The sequence below is a fragment of the Sciurus vulgaris genome, assembly GCF_902686455.1.
Source record: "Sciurus vulgaris genome assembly, chromosome: 2".
NCBI classification, from domain to species: domain Eukaryota; kingdom Metazoa; phylum Chordata; class Mammalia; order Rodentia; family Sciuridae; genus Sciurus; species Sciurus vulgaris.
In genome coordinates, this window is record NC_136462.1 from 12939080 (window position 1) to 12962848 (window position 23769).

A 23769-nucleotide genomic window follows, 5' to 3' on the forward strand; every position below is an offset into this window, starting at 1 on the left:
ATATATATATTTATTTATTGATATAGGATCTTGCTGAGTTGCTGAGGCTGTCTTTGAAATCATGATCCTCCTACCTCAGTCTTTCAAGCCACTGGGATTATAGGCATGTGCCACTGCACCTGGCCAAAAAGCCATTTTTTTTATGTGGTTTAAATCTCAGACCTTATGTAGTAGTGTCCTGAGGCCTTATAAACCATTCAAAATTCTCAGTTGAAAATAATTCTTATGTGTGTGCATGCGTGTATTTGTGGAACTAAGAGTAGTCAAGTCTGTTCACTTCCCTGGACCTTCCTCGTATATTTCTTCATCTAGAAAGAACCCTTATTCTTCCTGTATTTCAGCAAATTATGTGTCACGAGCATGCTTTGTGTTGTTAATGAGTTTGCTCTATAGTCAGTAAAAATTAAGAAAACAAAACTAACAAAAATGAAGCAGTATAGAACTTCAAGAACGAGTAAAGGAAGTGAGAAGCAGCCTACCGCAGGAGTTACACCTTGGATTTATTTATTTAGAAATTTGTTTGACTCATAATTTTCACATCTGCTATTACTCCTAAATTCAAAGTTTGTGTTTTAGCTATTTTTTCTCCATTTTGGTAAAGCCTTTTTATTTTGCATATTTTTATTCTGGAGTTTTTCTTAATATATTTCACACTTTTTGGAAAAAGAATTGTCTGTGCCGTTTTTGTTTTAAATGTAAGTTTTTATTGAGTAAGATTAGGATCCGGGGCTGGGGCTGTATCTCAGTGGAAGAGCGCTTGCTTCCCACGTGTGAAGCACTGGGTTTGATCCTCAACACCACATAAAAATAAACAAATAAAATATGAGGCAGGGGTTGTAGCTCAGTGGTAGAGTGCTCACCTTACGTGTGTGAGGCACTGGGTTCAATCCTTAGCACCACATAAATATATATATTAAAGGTATTGTGTCCATCAACAACTAAAAATTAGAAAGAAAAAAGGCATGTTGTCTATCTGCAACTACAAAAAAAATTTTTTTTCTTTAAATTTATCTGTAGACAAAGCACAAACCTGGCTTCTACGACCCTGTTTTAGTTGAAAGAGTGGCTAAAAATGCCTAGTACCAAAGATTGAACCCTTGGGCACTTAACCACTGAGCGACATTCCCAGCCCTTTTTTAGAATTATATTTTGAGACAGGCTCTCACTCAACTGCTGAGACTGGCTTTGAACATGTGATCTTCCTGCCTCAGCCTCTCAAGCTACTGGGGTTACAGGCACATGCCACTATACCTGGCTAGAATCTTGAGTCTTCTTTGGGGCTTACTTGATAACTATGATTTATCAGAGTAAGAGTTTTTTGTTGTTGTTTTTTGGTTTTGTTTTTTTTTTTTTTTTTGGGGGGGGTGCAGTGCTGGGGATCAAACGCAGGGCCTTGTGCTTGCAAGGCAAGCACTCGACCAACTGAGCTATCTCCCCAGCCCAGAGTAAAAGTTTGTTTGAACTGAAATTGATAGTTTCAAATCCTATTTCACAAAATGTGACAATATTCAAAATGAATTCCTCCCCTACCACCCCCCCCCCCAAAAAAAAAGAGGTGGCATCTTTTTCTACATTTCTAGTATTCAGGGACAGAAAGCTGTGAGTGATATTCAGCTTTGGAATTTTTAAATATTACATATTTTCAAACAGACTTTGCTGGAAGAATTAATTAATTTATATGCTTAGTGCTGGGACTCAAACCCAGAACCTTGCGAACACTAGGAAAGCAAGTGCCTTCCACAGAGCTGTATCCTCAACTCTATGGGGTGTTTTTTGTTTGTCATACCGTTTAATATATAAAACAGTATATTAAATTCTTTAGCTTCCTTGCTGTATAGTTCTTTTGAAATGTACTGTAATGTCTGTCCATAGTTATTCAGATTTCCTATAGTGTGCACTGAACCAAAATTTAGGGGGCATTGTGTTCCCATAGATAGGCCTATAAGTTTCAATAGGAAATTTGTTCATAAATGATTTAGCTGGAGTTAATTGTCATACTGCTTTTCATTATCTACATCTAGTTACTAGGCAATTTCCTGAACTCACACTAAATACTATAAATAGATATATACATGCTTAGGTAAATAAATTCATACATATAAATTCATATACATACAAGTCTACATACATACGTATACATACCCACATACCCACACGCACATCGTCTGTGTGTGTATATAATAAGAGAAAACAGATGTTAAGAGTGATTTATTTTAAATGTGAAACCCTCTACCCCCATACTGGGATTTAACCCCAGAAGCACTATACCACTGAGTGGTACCCCCAACCCTTTAAAGAAATATTTTTTAAGACAGGATCTTCCTAAGTTGCTGAGGCTGGCCTCCAAACTTGAAATCCTCCTGACTCAGCCTCCCAAGTTGCTAGGGTTACAGTCATGTGCCATCTTGCCCAACTTAAATGTATATTCTTAAGGTTCTGCTATATTAATAATGGAGATGACATAAATAAATAAATTTCAAGAATCTGGCCACAGTTCTGTTTTCCAGCAGGTTTTCTATGATTATTTATGTGTATATGTTTACAACTTGTTAAAACACTTTGTTTTCATTTTGAGGCTGGGTTAGCTGCCTGCTGATTGATTTTCTTAACACTTCCAATAATAGGTTTTAAGTTGTGTTTATTCTTCTTAAACCTTTATCCCTTTGAGTCAGATAAATTTTATATATCCAGATGGTATAAAGATTTAGGAGTATTCTTGTTAGCCCTGTGTCCTCTCTTAAGTGTTTCTTGTCCTTGAGCATGTATCTGTCTCCTGCTAGTTCTGAGAGTTGAGATTCTCTGGTTCAGAATTCAATCTGTAATTGCTAAAATTATCTCTTATTTCTTATATGCCCTGTCCATGCTAAGTCACAGTATCAGATAATAGTAGTATTTTTATTTCAAGGCTTTATGGGGGAATATAGGTAAAAATTTTTGGCTTTTCCTTGTATGTCACTCCATTTATAATAACTTCTCTCAAAATTACTATGGAGTAAGTAGCCTAAAGATATTTAGCCTTGTCCACTTTTACTTCCCCATCTTTCAATAAAATGCCCAAGTACACAGATGAAAGATCAGTTTAAGCAATATCTTCTTAAAGTAGAAAAACAATAAATCAGTCATTTAATTATCCATTCTTTGTATGTCTAGTACTGGTATTGACCTCTTGAGTGTTTGTGAATTTCTTAGAATGTTAGATTGTGATGACTGGTGATTGCCTCTAAGCATTTTTATAAAAATTGGAAAATACTTTCCCCTGTGTTTTGAAATACTCTTCCTATAACCATAACTTAAATTAGTCTGATATGTTTCTTTTTTGCGCTCTTAGAAAGTACATAATTGGTACGTTTTATGCCTCAAAATTGCAGCTAGCTCAGAGTCATAATTCAAGCTTAATGGTTCTTGAAAAATTTTGTGTGAACTTGACAGCATATTATTTACAATGAAAACAGTTTTCAGTAAACTTGCCTTTCTTCTGTGTGATTTGAGATACACTTGAAAAAAATAAAATTATTTTTGTTTCATATCAAGAAATGGATGAAAAGAGGCTGCTGGATCCCAGGTTGAAAGTTCATAAAGGCCACTGGAATTATACTCTGAAGAACCAGCAGATGGAGTGCCTGAGTGACTGAAGAAAATGGGTGCTAATGCATCTAACTATCCTCATTCATGTTCCCCGAGGGTAGGGGGAAACTCACAGGCCCAACAGACTTTTATAGGTAAATTTCCGTTTTTCTAAGTGTATTTTCTTTTGCAACTATAAGTAAAATGTGTTTTCATTAATTGGTCTTTGTGAACGAAAGGAGAATTGTGCTATGGGAAAGTTTTGTAGATTATAATTCTACAGCATTTAGATCCCCCTGAACAGCTGTAAATCTGATTCAAATGAGTTTATCACAATCTGCTTATAGCACAATTGACCTTTTCTTTGATCGTCTTAGCCAAAATTGCCAATTAGTTACTAGGCACACTATCGGTCTCCATTTGTGTGTCCGGGTCCATTTACATTGCCTATCCAAATGCAGCCTTAGTGTAGTTAAGATAAAGAAGCATTTCACAAGGGACTGGGGTTGTGACTCAGTGGTAGTGCACTTGCCTGGCACGTGTAAGGCACTGGGTTCCATCCTCAGCACCACATAAAAATAAATAAAATAAAGGTATTGTGTCCATCTACAACTAAAAAAAATTTTTTTAATGTATTTTTAGTTGTCAGTGGATCTTTATTTTATTTATTTATATGTGGTGCTAAGAATCGAACCCAGGGTTTCACACATGCCAGGAAAGTGCTCTACCACTGAGCCACAATTCCAGCCCCACAAGTGATACTCTTAATTTACAAATCCACCTGTCTCATTTCCTAAAAATTCATAATTAAGATCCATGATGCCTTTGATTGCCAGAGAAGCAAAGGCATTTTTATAAAAAATTTGAACTGATTCCTTCTATTTGTCTATTTCTTTTTTAATATAAAAATGGGTTATGTGAAATTTTTATGTTCCTCTATAAAAATAAAAAAGTAATTTGAGTGGTTCAGGAGTGTCTGTAACATTTTTTAGCATTGAAACAGATTATGCTAAAAATGAATGTTAAAGAAAAATAAACAAATCATCCTGTGTTTAATTTTCTTCTTAGGGACATCATCCTATTCTCAACAAGGCTATGGTTGTGAATCAAAATTGTATAGCCTTGACCATGGCCATGAGAAACCACAAGACAAAAAAAAGAGAACCTCTGGTCTTGCCACCCTCAAAAAGAAGTTTATTAAGCGTCGAAAATCTAATAGGTCTGCTGATCACGCCAAGCAGATGCGAGAACTCCTCTCTGGATGGGATGTTAGAGATGTCAATGCATTAGTGGAGGAATATGAGGGAACTTCAGCCTTAAAGGAGCTTTCTCTACAAGCCAGTTTGGCTAGACCAGAAGCCCGGACATTGCAGAAAGATATGGCTGATCTCTATGAGTACAAGTATTGTACTGATGTAGACTTAATATTTCAAGAAACTTGTTTTCCTGTTCATCGTGCCATTCTGGCAGCAAGGTGTCCATTTTTTAAAACCCTTCTTTCTTCCTCACCCGAGTATGGGGCAGAGATAATAATGGACATCAATACAGCTGGTATTGATATGCCCATGTTTTCTGCTTTGTTACACTACCTTTATACGGGTGAGTTTGGAATGGAGGACTCAAGGTTTCAAAATGTCGATATCCTTGTTCAGCTTAGTGAAGAATTTGGAACACCGAATTCCCTTGATGTAGATATGCGTGGACTCTTTGATTACATGTGTTATTATGATGTCGTTCTTAGTTTTTCTTCAGATTCTGAGCTGGTTGAAGCTTTTGGAGGAAATCAGAACTGTTTAGATGAAGAGCTCAAAGCCCACAAGGCTATTATTTCTGCACGGTCCCCATTTTTTCGAAATTTATTACAAAGGAGGATACGGACTGGAGAAGAAATCACAGACCGAACTTTGAGGACTCCCACAAGAATTATATTAGATGAGTCCATTATACCAAAAAAATATGCTAAAGTGATACTACACTGTATGTACACTGATGTGGTGGACCTCTCCGTTTTGCACTGTAGCCCTTCTGTGGGGAGTCTAAGTGAAGTTCAGGCTCTCGTCGCAGGGAAGCCAAACATGACCAGGGCGGAAGAAGCCATGGAACTTTACCACATAGCACTATTCTTGGAATTTAACATGCTTGCACAAGGTATGAAACCCTGATTTTTAATTTTCATTTCTGAAATTACTTGTCTTCCAAATTGTGAACACACCCAATTTCTATGATTTCAATGTTTGGTATGTTTAGGGTCAGTTGTGAGCCTACAGTTGTGACATCTGTGACAGATGAAGGGTCACTATTACTGTGGCTCTTCATTTAATATTAAAATCAAATATTAGTAGTAGTGACTAAGCATTAGATGCGATTAGATTCTTTCTTTCCTAATGTAAAATGATAGGTGTGGGAATGTATAATTACCCACCTGTACTTTGTCCACTATTTACACTTGTTGTCTCCTTGATCTTGAAATGTTTGGAATTAGAATAAGTTCATTACAATGAAGAAACATTTGGATATAAATTTATTTGAATAAATTAAGTGGGGTTTGTTTCAAATTTTAACATATTTAGTCTCTTACTTTTAGGCCTAATTTGTACATGAAACAATAGCCTATTGCATATAAAACACGGTTAGTACTGAACTCACTTGCCTTTTTGGTTACTTTAAACTAAAAAAAATAGGAAAGCACTTTCTTGTGTTATAAGCAAATGAAAACATAAAAGTTAAATTAAAAGAAGTACATTAGAACTGGGGGTGTAGCTTGGTGGCAGATATAGCTTGCTCAGTACTCTGTTTGATCCACAGCACCAAAAGAAAAAAGTACGTATCTGTTGGTAAATGTTAGAATTCTAACATTTAAGAGATCGAAAGAGACCTTCAGTGCTGGGTACGGTGGTGCACACATGTATTCCAGCGTTTGAGGAGGCTCAGGCAGGATTGCAGGTGTGAGGACAGCCTGGAAAACTTAGTGCAACCCTGTCTCAAAATTTTAATAAAGGCCTCGGAATGTAACTCAGTGGTAGAGTGCCCAAGGTTCAGTCCCCACCCAGTACTGCGCCGTGGGGGTGGGGGTGGGAGTGGAAGTGGGGGAGCTTTTCATGGGAGAGCAAAGGAGTTCATTAACATATGCAAAGAGAATGCACACTAAACTTTCTTTCTGTAGCCTTATATTAAAAGGAAATAAGCTATATAGCCCATGGTTACTGCAGAAATTTAATTTAGCTAAAGCATGTTTATTGAAAGAACATTAGAAGTTGTTACAGGAGAATGTTAATAATTTAGGTAAAAGACACAAATTTAAGTAAGAAAAGTTTAAGAATATTTTGATAATTCAAAAATAATGCAGAATTTGGAATGGGGCTCAGGGTTTTAGAAAGCTTACCTACCTTGTTCAGGACCCCTAGGTTTCATTTCCAGCACCACAATCAATCAATCAATCAATCAATCAATCAATCAATCAATCAGGAATACATATGAATTAATTAATAGGGCTTTGAGAAATTAAAAAAAATTTCCAGTCATAAGATGGGAAGAGTCGTACAGAAGTCGTTGATAAATGTAAGTACAAAATGCTAAGATTTCTTTTATGTAAATAATCTACAAATTTTTTATTTCACCATTATCTTTTTTTTTTGTATTTCTTTTTTTTAGTTTTTATTCTAATGTTATACTTGACAGTAGAATGTATTTATGCATTTTGCTAAATCATACATCTTTTTAGTAATAGTTTTTTTTGGCCACAATCAAAATGTCATTTAAATATATTCTTACTTACTTAAAATAAGAATCATTATGTTAATAAGACAATAAAAATATTTTCAGAAAAAAATTAGCAGCTCGACCTACCATTTCTTTGTTCTATAAAATCAAATTTGTCAGAAGTTTTGAATGAGAACCGGGTGCAATGATGCATACTTGTAATCGTGGTGGCTCAGGAAGCTGAGGCAGGAGAATGGCAAATTCAAGGTCAATCTCAGCAATTTAGCAAGGCCCTAAGCAATTAAGTGAGACCCTGTCTCAAAATAAAAAGGAAAATGGTATGGAATGTGGCCCAGTTAAAAAATTGCCTCTGGCTTAAATCCCAATAGCAAAAGAAGAAAAAGAAATAGTAGTTTTGAATAAAAAGTAAAATTATGAGCCAGTTTTTGGATCTTTGAGTGATACTGATTACTTACCTTTTCATAAATAAGCGGCTTTTTTTGTTTCTGTTTTGTCACTTAACTAGAATTTGTATTTTATGTTTTGTCATATAACAATGTATTAATCTGGTTACTTTAAAAATAACATTATAGATGCTTCTGTTTCTTTCCATTATTCAAAATACAGTTTGGATCTTTGTTTTAATCTGTTTTGTTGTGGTATACATCTTTGATGATAATCACGTTAGAGTTTATAGTGCACCACAACTTTGCTTAGCTTTTACTTCATTTTCGTGGGAAGTAGAATATTTGGTCACTTGAGGAGGAATTTCATACCATAAAGCTTAAGACCTCAGGTTCTGGAACCAGACAGGCTGGGTTTGAATCCTTTTCCATCATGTCTTAACAAGTTTGTCCTTAAGCAAGTCACACAACCTCTCAAGTCATTTTCTCTATTGTAAAATAAGAATACTAAACTCTGTAAGGGTTTATGAGGATTAAAGGAGATGATGAGTGGTGCCTGATAAATTGAATAATTGTAAGCTGCCAAGTGGTAACCATTATGACTGCACAAATCTTTCAGTACCACTTAGTCTTGCACTTAAGTCTTTTTTTCTTTTTCTTTTTTCTTTTTTGTTTTCCCCCAGTACTAGGCATTGAACACAGTACCTTTCACATGCTAGGCAAACACTACCACTGAGATACACCTCTGACCCCACATAGTCTTTTCTAAAAATAAATTCAGAAATACTAAGCATATTTTATAGATATGTTTTACTAGGCAATTTTTTATTTTAGGATTTTCTTTTAATTTTATTACAGGGTGTTGATACATACCTCTTAACATTGCACTTAGAAAACTACTAGTAAGTTTCAGGTTGCTTGTCTCTGTGCAATCAGCTTCTCTCAACAAAAGGGTTCTGCAAAGTGGTTGAGCCTGTAATATGTTGGTATTGATTGTGTGTGATGAATTACCGTCTTTCTCATGCATCTAGCATGGTACTAGTTTTATACCATTTTGCAGGGAATTGAGTCATTTTGTTTTGTGATTCAAATGAGAAAGGCTCATTTACAAAGATGAAAGGAGTTGTGGAGATGGATGATGTGATGGCTGCACAACTGAATGTATTGAATACCACTGAACTACACTTAAAAATAGAATGGTAAATTCAATGTTACATATATTTTACTGTAAATTAATTAATTTTGGTACTGGGGACTAAACCCAGGGACCCTCTACCACTGAGCCACTTTCCTAGTGCCCTTTATTTTTTAATAGTCTCAGTTGCTGAGGGTCTCACTAACTGGCTTTGGGCTTGTGATCCTACTGCCTCAGCCTCCTGAGTTACTGAGATTATAAATGTGTGCCACTGTGCCTGGCTTACCACAATTTTAAGAACTGAATAAAAAAAAAAAATTAAAGCCCAGTTTAAAAAGGAGACTAATTATAACAAGGGGTGCTGGGACTTTGAGACTAGATATGCACTTCAAGGTAGAAAAAGAGACTTAATAGCTATAAGTGCATCTTTTAAAATAAGCAACATAGGCAGACAACCAGAGTAGTTTGGCAAAGGAGTAAAAGAGAAAAACTTATTGACCTACACAGAATGTGTTTTATTCAGTGGCAAGAGCTGCTAGTAGGGGCTGGGGTTATAGCTCAGTGGTAGAACACTTGCCTAGGCCCTGGGTTCGATCCTCAGCACCACATAAAGGTCTTGTGTCCATCTATAACTTAAAGAAAAAATAAAATAAAAGATAGCAACCGGTAGGCAATCTCAAGTAGGTAAGGGGGCCTCAATTACAGGCCTCGCATTTAGGACCAGATTTAACTTCACTTGATTTCCATGTATACATCACAAATTGAACTTGAGTTTATTATTGTTTCCCTCAAAGCCCTGGTATTCTGCTGAAGGAATAAAAACAAGTGTAATTTTTGAATCCTTTTCAAAGGAAAAGGATATCTAGAAAAAATAGTGATGGGTAAAGGGATATTGAAATTTTCAGAAAATTAAAAGTAGATAGATAGAGAAATAATGACTAGCATTAACAGAGAGCAGAGACCTGTAACTTTAGAGCCTAAAGGGGCTACTTCAGAAAAGAGAGGTCATTCATTCCCAGAACTCTGGAGTGGCCTACACCAGGTGGTTCTAAATACTCTGTAAAGAGGAGAGAAGCATGGTGTAGAACTAAGAGAGGGATTCAGATTTAAGTCTCAGTACTGAGTGTTTGGGCCCTTTCCCCGCCCTGGAGTTTACCTTCACATACGCTATTAGAAAGGGATGTGATTTTTGCTTTGCTCTATATTCTGAACTGAGTATCCTTTATTAAATAAGTCATTTCCCCCTTAATGTGTGCTACCCTTAAAGTTCCTGTGTGTACATAAACTCCATACATTCTCATTCTGTTTTGTTCCACTGATCCATTTGTCTGTTTATGCATTAATAACACTTCTGACCAAGTGGTAAACCCTGTTCTCCCTTACTTATCCTGTCAGTTGCCCTTTCCAATCAAACATAATTTTTTTCTAAAATTTTCTGAACTTGATGAGCTAGAGAGGTTCTGAATCTGGAAATAGCTATAGAGGAGGATCAGGATGAGCCACAAGATTGAAACTGGGAATTATGTGAAAGCCTACAAAGTAGATAGTAAAATCACACACTCCTTTCCCCTGCTCTCGTACAAGAAGGAATTGGAGCTCTGGAATGGTGAACAGCCCAAAAATATAGACACCTATAGTTGCTGATGTTTTGGAGTTCCACAATGAGATTAGACTCATTGTGGAATGAACAGTCCAGTTTGCTTGTATTTATTCTACAGGTCAGACTACAATCGGCAATCCTTACTCAGCAGCACTTTCAGCTATTTGTTATTTACTTAAACTTATATATGAAAACCTATGTAAGGATCAGTGGACATTTGAGGAAAGCTAAATGAGACATAGCAGAACAAAAAGAACAAACTAATAGTAGACACAGAATAAAGAAGAAAATTACCATGGAATTTAAATTATCCATTTATTAAAGAACATTTGATGGAACCAATGAGTCATATGTGGGATGCTATAAAAGTAAAAACACAGCTCAGGGTATATATAGTTAAGTTGTAGAGCACTTGCCTACCATACTCAAGACCCTGAGTTTCATCCCCAGCACTGCAAAATAAATATTTAATTTAAAAAACAAAAAAGTAAAAACGGGAGCCCTTGGAAATAAGATAGCAGAAATGGAAAGTGTAATAGAAGAATTGAAAAGTAAAGTTGAAATCTATAAAGTGACTAATAACAAAGGGGATATATAAGTAAATAGATGGGTCTGGAGATATAGCTCAGTTGATAGAGTGCTTGCCTCACATGCAAAAAGGCCCTGGGTTCAATCCCCACTACCATTTAAAAAAAAAAAAAAAGTTTATCCGAAAGGTCTGACATCTTAGCAATAATAATTTTAGAATTTTATGTACCAGAGAAAAGCAAAGAGAAGATATTATCTAAGGAGTGATGTAAGAAATATGGCCCGAACTAAAGGATAAAAGTTCCTTCCTTTTCAGAACACTAAGCCAAAAGAGATGATTCTAAAATTATTATAGAGAGAGGGAAAAATAGGTTTTATACAGAAAAATAGGTGGTATTAAACTTTAGCAGCAACTAAATACTACAATACAGTGGTGCAGAACCTTCAAAAAGCTGATGGAAAATTCTGTATTTAGCTAGAGCACCAATCAAGTGTAAGACTAAATAGGGGTATTTCCAGTCATGCCTCAAAAAATCTGTCTCCCGCTTCCATACTTAAGAAGCTACTGAAGATGTGTTCCATCAAATGATACAGCCAACTAAGAATAAAGAAGTGTGAAATCCAGAAAACCAGAGTCCACACAGGAGAGAAGCAAAGGAAAACCTTAAGTGTGAGTCGAGGAGTTGCTCTCTAGTGAGTGTCCAGTCCAGACGGACGAGGAGGGTGAACAGCCTCAGGAAGGCGGTGTCTGGGGGAAATCAGATACTTAAGTGTTTGAACATTTAAGCAGCACTGTAAGAGATTTTGAGTCTTTTTTGATGTATTCATGAAGAATTAGCAATATATTCATAGACAAGCAAATGGTTAAGAGAAAATATCTCTTAGGTAATTTAAAATTGCATGTGAAAGAAAATATAATTCTAGTATACAGCTTTACAGCAATAAGCAATATTTAATCATGAACACAGAATACTACTTTAGTAACACTTGTAATATGGAGGTGCGTATTGGAAGAAAAAGCTCGGGAAGCAACTCGGGCTACAGTAGTTGCCTCCGGGGAGGAAAACTCGGAGTGGAAGAGAGGACCAGGAGGGGAATGTTTTGGGGGTATTTCAGTGCTATTAGATTTAAAATTATAATACCACTTTGATTCAAAATTTTTTAATGAAGAAAAAGGATATGACATCAGTGCCCCTTATAGACCCAGAGAGACCTAGAGAAGACCACAGTCCTAAAGGACTAAAGAATTTGTCATAAGAATGTTAACATAAAGAATTTTACATAAGGATGTTCACAAATGAGATCATGCTTATAATTTTAGTTTATCCAGAGCTTTTTCTTTTTCAGTCATTCTGACAGTATTGCAGGGCTCAGATTAATAACTAGCCTTTTCCTAGGTTTGTAAGTGGTGACCTTGTGATTTGAACCAGTTCTGAATCTAATCTGAGCCCAGAAATTTGGGTATGGTAGTAGAAAGGGGCATTTGAGGACACTTTCCAGGGTTGAGGGTGGGAGGCGTGTTCTCATCATAGGAATGAAATAGCATACTACAGCAGTGACTGAAGCATCAACTTGGGGGAATCTCAGTCCTGAGCCATTTCTTGCTGAATTGTTTGGGGTCTGGGTAATATAGGCCCTGGGAAGAGTTTTAAAAACTGTGAGGACAGGGACCTGGGTGGGGGACCACTGAGACTGCTCCAGAACAGTTAGAGGACAGAGGGCTTTGTTCTGTTCCTTGCCATTCTTTTCTTCATTTGTGTGCGAGTCCTTGAGTTGTTTGACTGCCCAGTATTATAACCTACTTTTCAGTTTTGCAGAATTCCTCATGGTATAGGTCTTAATAGAGGGCAGAGCCCCTTCCCAAGTAGAAAGATCTAAAGTGCCAGAGACTTGCTTCCTAGGTCTGAGTGGGTAGGGCTTCAGCTTGTAAACGAGGCTTTTTGAATTAAGATCTAAAGACAAAGAAAAGCAGGCTATTATAGAGGATTATTTCTGAAAACAGAGTGGGACATCAACAGGCAGAGCAGGAGTCTTTGTGGCCAGGGTCTCATTGGCCTAACTGGGCTCCCATGTGGTGGAGTCGTCACTCAGCAGCCCTCTATCTTATTTGCTGGGCCTGGTCTCCAGCTTTCCCAGCAGTGTTGTGAACTAACAGTGACCTTTCAGACACCCCTTTTCTCTTCAAGCTAACTGGAGTTTTTGTTTGTGTGTGTGTGTGTGTGTGTGTGTGTGTGTGTGTGTGTGTGTGTGTGTGTGTGTGTGTGTTTGCTTGCTATACAAAAAGCCTCGTTGGTAGCAATGCCTATGTATAAAATTCCAGAATAGGTGACAAGATTGGAAGAACCCTGCAAGAAGAACTAGGTGATTGATCTTTGTGACAAGATTGGAAGAACCCTGCAAGAAGAACTAGGTGATTGATCTTTTTGACAGTGACCTTAGCATACTCTGGATAAATAGATTTGACATTGTGAAATCAGAGTGTAAACTCTTAGTTGATTTTTAAGTTTTTTTAGAAAAATGCCACACTTGAGAAGAACTGTAGACTTTCTTATGAACTTTAACAACCCACAGGAATAAGTACTACTGACCTCAGAACAAAATAGCTCAGAATAATCAACATCTACATGAATATTTCAGTGCTGGATATTTTACAGCAGACTCTAAACTTTTTATCTTGATCAAAAATGCATTTTTAATCTTTACAAGATGAAATTTATAACTTTCATTCCAAAATGGACTCTGTATTACATTTGCCATATTTTTAGTCATGAATATGATTACATTTTATTGAATTAAAAATCTAACAGAAGCAACTGAAAGAAATGACCTAATTTTTTTCTTTGGCAACTTGGTCAGCTTCCAAGAGTGTGTGACTTGAAACAAATGCAAACTAGCAGACTCACTGTCCCCACTCACCCACCCATTTCTCCCTCTTCTCATCCTCTCCATTGTTCCAATGTTGACATTCTTCTATCTCAGTTCAGTGGATCTGGCAGTTCATTTTACTTCTGTTTATAATTGTTTCCTCTTCAGCAAATTAGTCTGAATGTACTTCCTAAAGAATAATGGAACTAAGCTGAAGACTGTTATCAACCGATCAGAGTAGTAAATACAGGTTTCAGTTAAACAGACAACAGATTAAAATTAATTTTAGCTTCATGAATGACAATTCAAGGGACTCTGAGACTATATTATTTATCATAATGAAATAACATTTAAAAACAATTTTTACTTAAAGCCTGAGTAGAGTTCTAAAATCTAATATTTGATTGCGTATTTTATTTTAAAACAAACCATTTTTTATATAAACGACAAACTCTCTGAGCTTTGCTCTTCTTTTTTTCTGGAGTAGATTTGCCCTTTATCTCTACATCTTTAAATTCTGCCTCAATCTATAAGACCAAACTGACATGCTTCTTACATACCTTGTTTCATCCCAGTCTTTCCAACGTAAAGGTATTTTCTACTTCCTATTTTTTTCTAAATTTTTTTAGTTGTAAATGGACACAATCTTTTTATGTATTTATTTTTATGTGGTGCTGAGGATCGAACCCAGTGTCTTAACATTTTTTTAATTTATTTTTATTGTAAACAAATGGGATACATGTTGTTTCAGTTTATACATGGAGTAACAGCATACCATTTTGTCTTAAACATTTTAAGGCAAGTGCTCTACTACTGAACTTCCTGACAACTTTTAAAACATTTATTTTTCTTACGTTTTTACATCTTCTGACTTATTTTGCTATTACATATGCACCTGTCTCATTTACTCTGTCACCTAGTGTATTAAGTTCCCTAAGAGTTTGAAAATCTTGATGATCTTTGAATCACTCAAGACCTTGTACAGAACTTTGCTCTTAGTAGACTCTTGTTATGAATTATTTTTAATAACAATGAAAACTGAGTAACCTTTTTAAAAAGAAGAAAAAAGAAAAAGGGAGACTTGGGAGTATGGTTCAGTGGTGAAGTGCTTGCCTGCGTGCACAAGACCTGGATTCCATCCCCATTACTGCAAAAAGGGGCGGAGACACAGGTTACAATGTTTAGCTCTAGAAGTTGCAAACAACAGGAAAATCCTTAATTCCAATCTGAGAGATAAATTTGAAGTATTTAGAGAAGTAAATTTAGATACAGTCTAAACAACATGTAACTGCCATCTAACTCAGGATTTTTTTACATATCAAATAAAATTGTCTCATCAGCTCTTTACTTGTTGGTCCATTGATATGAAATAGAATATCAGTTGAATTTTAAATATCATTGAAAGCAAATCAAGGCTGTTCATATTCTTCTTTTAAAAATATTTTTATTGATAAACCTTTATTTATTTGTATGCAGTGCTGAGAATCGAACCCATGCCTCACACATGCTAGGTAAGGGCTCTACCACTGAGCCAGTTCCAAGGCTGTTCATATTCTGAAGCCAATATAGTCTTATCCAAGGACAACCTTTACCTTTTGCACTAATTTACAATTTAGATTAAAGAATTAATTATGCATCTAAAATTGAGAAATAAAAATGTATTTAGTGATTATGACAGTGATTTATATTCATGATAAATAACATAACTCAGTGTTAAAGTAACTTGGAAATTCTTATTCTAAATTACCTTGTTTGATTTATTATGGGAAAATAAAATTGTAAGAAGTTGCCATATTTGTTTCTCGTCTGTGGAAATGTAATGTTCATTCATTCCTGTTTGTAAACGTAAAGGACAATAAGTATGAATAGTATTCAATAAGTATGAATAGTTTTATATAACTTTTTAAAGGTAAATGTGTATCTATACACATTTGTATACATTGTAACTACAGCAAAAAGTGTTTCTAAAATATGTACAGTTCATTTGTAGTAGAAGCTCTTGTTTGTTTTTATTTAAAATTATGTGAAATTTAATTAGAAGTCTTTTCTCAACAGTAAGCAAAACCTTTTCTCTGTGATAATGAACTTTCAAGGCTTGCTGGAAGGAAAAGGTAAAATAGCAAAAGATTTGTAAATTTGTGGTACCGTATCTTGTCTTGAATTATTGAGAAATTGTCCTTCACTACACTTTGTACATATCACTATTTACATACAACTTTCAAATTAAAATACAGTAGTTAATTAACATGGGTTGATCAGAACTTTTGATGTCCGTAGATATAATAGTAAGCTAATTTTTTATATTTCAGGTAACCATTTATCGAACACCACTGCTGTATGCAAATGTTATTCCAGGGAAAAAAGAAGTGAAGCAGATAGGTTTGAATGCCACTAAGTATTTAGCTTCATGACAGCCACTTCACATATGTTATTTCATTTCTTCTTCATTGCCCTGTGAAGCTTGGAAAATGGGTTCTCCATTTGCACAGGTTCTCAGAAAAATAGTAGTGCTCCTGTACAATGATATTTTGTAAACATGAGCTTTGAAATTAGACCTGTGTTTCAGTCCTGGCTCTACCGCATACGTGTAAACTCCATCTGGGCTTCCTGACTTGAGCTAGTTTCCTTATTCCAGATATGCGTGCACTGTTGTGGTTCACAGGGGGAGGGCCTTCTCACAAGTGTTTTAAAAACTGACTTGTGATAACACTTATATAGTAGTTTCGTCAGTAAGAATTGTTTTGTTTGCACATATTTGACAGCACAGTTCCAAGTATCTAAAGTGTAAAAAGTTAACCAGATTCAGATTCTTTTTAAACATTTAGCCTCAGCACTTAACATGATTTCATTTGTGGGGAGCATTCTATATTAGATGATAGAACAGTCAAAAAATGGTCCATAGAGCATTCCCAAGGTGGCATGTCTCCTGTTTGGTGTAAACTCCTACTCCACTATAATCTGATTCACTCAGAGCCCTTTTTTTTCTTAGAAACACTCAGAGAAATGGCCTAATCATCACCTTTTCTTTATTTTTGTAACTTGACATCAAATTTGGACTACTCATACACCTTACAGTGCAGAGGACAAAAGTGAATGGAGTCCAAGATGCAGGTTATTTGGTATTAAGTAAAATAAGATAGGGGAAGGGCATAAGTGACTGAGGTAGGAAAATGACAGAAGGAAGAAGACACTCTAGGCTTTTCAAACCCAGAATTAAGGAACAAAGTTGAAGTTTCAGCTTTAAAGTCAAGTTCTGCTGTTATTCCCTAAAATATCCAAAGGATTCTGACCAAATATAAGTACTCCGTCTGCTTCTAGGTTTGGAAGTGGCTAGAAGAAAGTGTTCTAAGAATCAAGATAGATGAGTAATGATCTTATTTAACTATTACTGTGGGAAAGGTACTGACTGAACTTTTTTTTTTAAAGGAATACCTTACTTAATCTTTATAGTGACCTGTGTGGTAGGTGCTCTCTTTCTTCCCATTTTAGGGATGAGGAAGTCAGTGCTTACATTGTTATCTCCCCAAGGCTACTTCTGTTGATGAAAAGATGGACTTGAAAGCAAAAATATACTGAATACCACTGTATACTCAGGGTCCCAGCTTCCCAATACACCTTTCACTTTAAGACTTTAGATCATATGTTTGATAACATTTATAAATAAACCATCCTTTTTAATAGCTCCATGCCAAAACTTTAAATTTGAATTAATTCATTTCAACAGCAATTCTTGCTTATTGTTGAAAAAGTGGGAAACGATACAGAACTGTGGTGTAAAGTGCATTTCACCCAGTCACCCAGACTCTTACCAATGATGCTCTAAACGGGTTTCCTTAAAAATCTTTGTGTATGTGCGTGAGTGTGCATTTCACATACATATCTTGATTTGTTCTGTAAATAGCATCACAATGTACATATTACTCTCTTTGCTTTTTCATATTTAATAAATCTGGGTGAAATTTTCCATCAGTACATTTAGAGCTTTTGATTTGGTTTAGTATCTGTGATTGAACCCAGGGACACTTTGCCAATGAGCTACATCCCCAGCTCTATTTTTTATTTTGAAACAGGGTCTCACTAAGTTGCTTAGAACCTTACTGAGTTGATGAAGTTGACCTTGAATTTGCAATCCTCCTGCCTCAAGTTGCCAAATTACAGAGATTACGGGTATCAGCTAGAGTTTGTTTATTTATTTTGCGGTGCTGGGGATCGAACCCAGGGCCTTGTGCTTGCCAGGCAAGCACGCTACCGACTGAGCTATCTCCCCAGCCCTAGAGTTTATTTTTAATAACACAAAAGTTACTGTCTGAAAATTATAATAGGTGCACTAACGGTTAGATTCAGGTAATAGAAGTAACACAGAAGGTGTTCCAGAATCCTTCTAATTTCCCTTCCACTGATAACTACTATTAACTAAACTAGCTTTTTATAAATGTTTCCAAAGGACTGCTAAAACATTCAGTGAATATAAACTGAGCAGAAACTACATGGTTTTACTTTTTTTTCATATATTTCAAGGAAATGACTACCAGGCTCCGTTATAAAATGATGTGGGCTAGCCTAAGTAAATATCCTCCTAAAGGGGATGACTTTAGTTTATTAAAAGACTTCAAGCTCTGTTGTAGTCCTTTGCACTAAAACATTTTTATTTACCTCATACTTAGTATTGACATGTCTATAAAACTTCTGATAAATGTTTTGCATGTCATAGTATTTAAAGGTAAATGTCCATACATCTGAAAGTGGCATTAGAAAACCAAAAATATGTAATGACAAATCCCATCTTCTTTGTTACAGGGGATTGAACTCAGGGACACAACCACTGAGCCACATCCCCAGCCCTTTTTTGTATTTTATTTAGAGACAAGATCTCACTGAGTTGTTTAGGGCCTCAGCCTTCCAAGCTGCTGGGATTACATGCCTGCACTACTGCACCTGGCAAATCCCATCGTTATTTATCACTACAATGCACCAATAAAAAATGCGGAGAGGAAAAAAAATACTTTCATACTGAGATGTTTTTGTCTTTGTTTCTTAACATATTTCTCTTCACTCTCAATAGAGTTAGGCCTTTACCAAAGTGATTTGGTTTTAGTACTAGGTTTCTACTCATTTTTATTAAAATAAATTATTAAAAACAAAACACTGTTTTTATATTAAAAACAAAACACTATCAATATACTAAAAAATGAGGTGTAAATAAAGCATAACTATTTAATCATACAGTTTAGCTTAAGAAAATTTCTGAACCTTTCATAAGTAAATATAAGCTCGAATGTTAATAGATTTAGAAACACAATGTGAGGTCCATGTACTTTCTAGAATCATTTTAGTGAATCAGTTTCAAAATCCAGCATTGCTGGAGTTAAGATTAGAGGTAAAAGGAGCAAATAGGACTAGATGATATAAAGGACTTTGTGTATGCCATAATGAAACCTTAAGGCCTCATCCTGCTGAGCATGGTGGTGCATATCTATAATCTCAGCCACTCAGGAAGCTGAGGCAAGAGGATTGAAAGTTTGAGGCCAGTCTGGCAACTTAGTGAGACCCTGTCTCAAAATAAAATTTTAAAAGGACTAGAGATAGAGCTCAATTGTAGAGCGCTTGCCTAGCATGTGCAAGACCCCACATTCAGCCCCCCAGCATATATATGCATGCGTGTACATGTGTGTATACACTCACATCTCAGATACACACAAGACCTCATCCTATCTAAAGCAAACTTTGTGGCCTGATCACATTTGCATTTTCTGAAAGCTCTCTTTGGCTACAAGATTTAGAAACCTTAAGAAATGTTCTAGAAATATGGGTTTAAAAAGTGCATACAATTCTGTAAGCAGATAAAAATGTATAAATCATAGGTCAAATTACTTTTTGTTTAGTGTTGGGGATCACACCCAAGGCCTTGCTTGTGCCAGACAGGTGCTCTACCATTGAGCTCTATCTAGCCCCTACTAATTCTTTAAAAAGTTTTATGCTGTATTTATTTACTTATTCAGAAGAATTCATTGAACATCTGTTCCTTGCCAGGCCCTGTGTTAAGAACCTTATTCACATTATTCTCCTCAGATATTATCCCACATACAGATGAACAAATGTTCTATAACCTAACTTCCAGCTAGGGAATCGCTTGGGTGCCACTTCTGACTCTGGAGCTACTCTTATTTGGGAATAGAGGGAACATGATCTCCGAGGCACACTGATGTAAAGGCAGCACATGAACATGTGAGAGGTGACCAACCAGGAGATATCAAAAAGTTTTCTGAAAAGCATAATTATAGCTGTGTCTGCCAAAGTTGTAGTAGACTTTTCCCTTTTTGTTAGCATGAGAAAAGGGAGAAAGAGACTGAGGAAACAGGGAAACAAAAGGAAAATAGAGCAAGAAGAGTAAAGAAATAACTCAAAAATTTTCAAAAAGGAGAGAAAAGGAAAAAAAAAATGTATACTATAACTGTCGTATAGTATTCAGACCTCCCAGTCTTCAGTCGCCTGATGCACGAGAGGTACCTGACAATGAGCTTCCACTGCCCAGCAGGCTTTTCGGGATGGGATTTGCTCTACCTAAAGATGGGAGCTTTCACTTCCAGGATAATCAAAGATGACTGCAGTGCTTCCAAATGTGTTGGCAAATGGGGAGCTTCAGCTCAGGGGTGTGGGCGTGGCCAGCCGGAGTTCCTGGGGGTTAGGTGTGGTGGGTCTAGCTGAGGGGTCCTGGAGATAGGGGTCCTACAGGTCCTGGCCGTTGTCTCAAAATGGTGGCAGCCATGTGTAATCAAACCTGCAGGTTCTGTGACAGTGGATTTCCAGGCAACAGCTAGCAGCTGACGATCCACTGGCCGTCTGCTGGTCACTAACGGATGATCAACAGGTGGACCTCGGGCAGTGGGTGATGGGTAGGTGAAAGGTAGGCAATGGGCAGGCAAGAGACAGGCAAATGCCAGGTGATAGGCAACAGTCAGTGAGCAATCTGCACTCAAAAAGGAGTCCATATGCTGGCAGATTGCAGGTGATCGCAGTAGACAAATGGGGTAAACAGCAGGGGATCAATAAGCAGCAAAGACTGCCTCAGGGAGAACCAGATATCCTCTGCTTGAAACCCGAGCAGTAAGGAACGCAGCCTCCCTCTAGTCTGCCATCTTGGATCTCCTCCCTTTTTATTATAATAGAAGTAAGACTGCTGATTTACTGTTTGTCACTAATGGAATGATAAGGATAGTGATCATGGTAGTTATCTTTTTACCCAAGGTAAATGGCCATCTTCTGTTTTTAAAGTGGGTGTGAATATCCTGAGCTTTTCACATACTCAGTAGTAGGATTTTTTTAAATTTAGTACTTTGATAAATCTGCAACAAAGAAGTATATAATATATTTAGGTTGTCAATATTTCAGTTCCCTTTCTGGGTCTTTAATTAGTTTCAAGAGGCTATGCTCCCTTCCTACCCTCTTATATATCCCCACAAATCTTGTGCTTGCTTTTGAATTAGAATATACCAGTATTGTTGGTGTCCTTATAAGGAGGTTTAATCATAGTAATAACTGACATTTATTTAATATTTCCCTTAAATTAAAAAACATAAGTGCCCTGTATTTAATGCTCAAAATAACTAATTGAGATATATAGTATTATCCACATTTTTTCAGGTGAGCAAATAGGTAAAAACTTCACACATCTCATGGCTAACGAAATTAGAATTGGGTCTCTGCTCAATCCAAGTCTAGTGGTATATTCTGTATTTATGAATGTGTTCACTTTCATTACACTCAGGCCTCCATATGTTCCAGTTTGACAACCCCCAACCCAGCCTTGTGCTATAGTAAAGGACTGCATGTGCTGTCTGTATCCAGAGAACTGACACCCTCATGAGTGCCTTTCCCATTTGTACGCTCTCACCCCAGAGCACTCACATGTAAACACTTAAAATGCCATGCTAACATTAGCACACTAATTTATAAAGTAAAATAGAGGAATATCATTAAGTATCTTAAGTATTGTTAAACTTAATTGTGTGTGGGGGTGTGCATTCCAGTTTCATGGCCTAAAGAGAAATCTTGACTCTGATCAGTTGCGTATGTATTTTAGCCTCTTCCTCTTCTGAGTTACCAAAGTTTTTTCCTAGAAGTTTCAGCATATTTCCCATCTTTATCGCTTTTCTCTCTTACACAACTTGGCAGCACTTACAGGAATAAAGAATATAGCTCTCAGTGCATGTCTCTCTCTCTCTCTCTCTCTCTCTCTCTCTCTCTCTCTCTCTCTCTCTCTCTCTCTCTTTCTCTCTCTCTCTCTCACTCTTTCTCTCTCTCTCTCTCTCTCACACACACACACACAGTGTGAATCTCAGTGATTGCCTCCTTCCTGTAAAAGGAAGTAATATTCTCAGGATAAAGAATCTTCTCATTTCCTTTTCAATATTTGCTTGAGTTTTGTGGTCAGTGATTGATTTACTGAGCAGAAAGGGAAGGAACTCCTGGCAACTTCCGTAGCCTGGTGGTTGTGGTGAGTTTTTTGAACAGGTAATATGCTCACATAGAACAGAATTTTAAAAAGTGAAATCACTTGCCCTTCCAACCTTGTCTCCCAGCCACTCAGTTCCTGTCCAGAGACAGTGTTATCAGTTTCTCATATACCCTTCCAGATGGACAGTCCAGAGGGTGTCTCAGGATATAATTTTAAAACACATTAAAGGGGAACACAAACATTTAGGTTAGAGCTACAATATGACCAGTCACTTCTGGCATTTAGCTAATACAAGAAAATCTCATAAGATTATAATAGGAACAGACCTTGGAAGATGCATTTCCATGTGGCTAAATGTTACATTTTAAGACAGTACCTTGATCATATCTCTGTACCCAACAGGGACAACAAATTCAGAACACGAGTATGAGCAATGAAACTCAGAAACACTCTAATTTTTCCCCCTAAACTCTGATGCGTACCCAAAATGTTGATAGCATTTTTAAACCTCTCTTCAGAGAAGTAAAGTTACATTTGTTCTGGGGGATGGGGAACACTAGCAAAAATGGATGAAAGACATAGGGGGTGCTTAAGGGCTGAGTAAGTGGTGAGGTCTGACAGTATATTCCTTAGGTGGTCATAAACGTACTGGAACAGGTAGACACAAAGGAGGCCTTCAGTGGTCCCTGTGTTCTAGCATTCATATTGTTCTGTAATCCCCTCTCCTTATATGTGACTTGTGATCAAAGGCAAAAATTATGGGATGTCATTCCTATCATTATATTGTCTTATAGAACTCCATCTCAAAGCCAACTAGTGCTAGAAACTCCTCCCCTTGCTTGCTTTGCAGAAGTAAGAGTTTCTTTAGACCTGATGAGAGAACCACAAGGTAAGAATCAGGCTTCAGCCATAGGGAAAGAATTCTGCCAACAGTCTGAATTAACTTGGAGGCATATTCTTTCCCAGTTGAGCCTTCAGATGAAATGCAAGCCCAGTTGACACCTTCATTGCACATTTATAGAACCCTGACTGAACAGCCAGACAGTTCCCCACGCCCAGACTCCTGACCCACAGAAAGTACAGGATGATAAAAGTATTCTTTTAACCAAATAAATTTATGATAATTTTTTTACATGATAATAGAAAACTAATACATTATTTAACTTTCTGGTATTATTTTCTTAATTATATTAATTATATTATTTTCTAAAGTCAGATCAGCTAATACCAACAATTTTTATGGATTGATTTAATTATAAGAAAACAAATTTATTGGAACCTCAAAGACAAGTGTTTTTATTTTATAGAGAAATTTTGATTTAAAAAAATTCTTTTAATGTTTTTTTAGTTGTAGGTGGACATGATACCTTTATTTTTATGTGGTACCAAGGATCAAACCCAGGTCCTCACATTTGCTAGGAGAGCATGCTACCACTGAGCCACAACCCCAACCCCTTGATCTTTTTTCTATGAGTGTAGGTGCAAACTGTTTGAAACACTCTGAATGACAAATTTATAA

The 23769-nt window shown here is 36.4% G+C and overlaps 1 protein-coding gene across 1 annotated transcript in view; it reads left to right on the plus strand.

The window, feature by feature from the left end:
- Positions 1 to 23769, plus strand: part of BTBD7 (BTB domain containing 7) — a 103388-nt gene that overhangs the window by 41169 nt on the left and 38450 nt on the right. Inside the window, exons 2-3 of the mRNA XM_079127620.1 lie at positions 3532 to 3719; positions 4633 to 5712. Of these exons, the coding sequence (XP_078983746.1) occupies positions 3638 to 3719; positions 4633 to 5712 (1162 nt within the window). The 5' untranslated portion in view covers positions 3532 to 3637. The remainder of the gene's footprint in view (positions 1 to 3531; positions 3720 to 4632; positions 5713 to 23769) is intronic.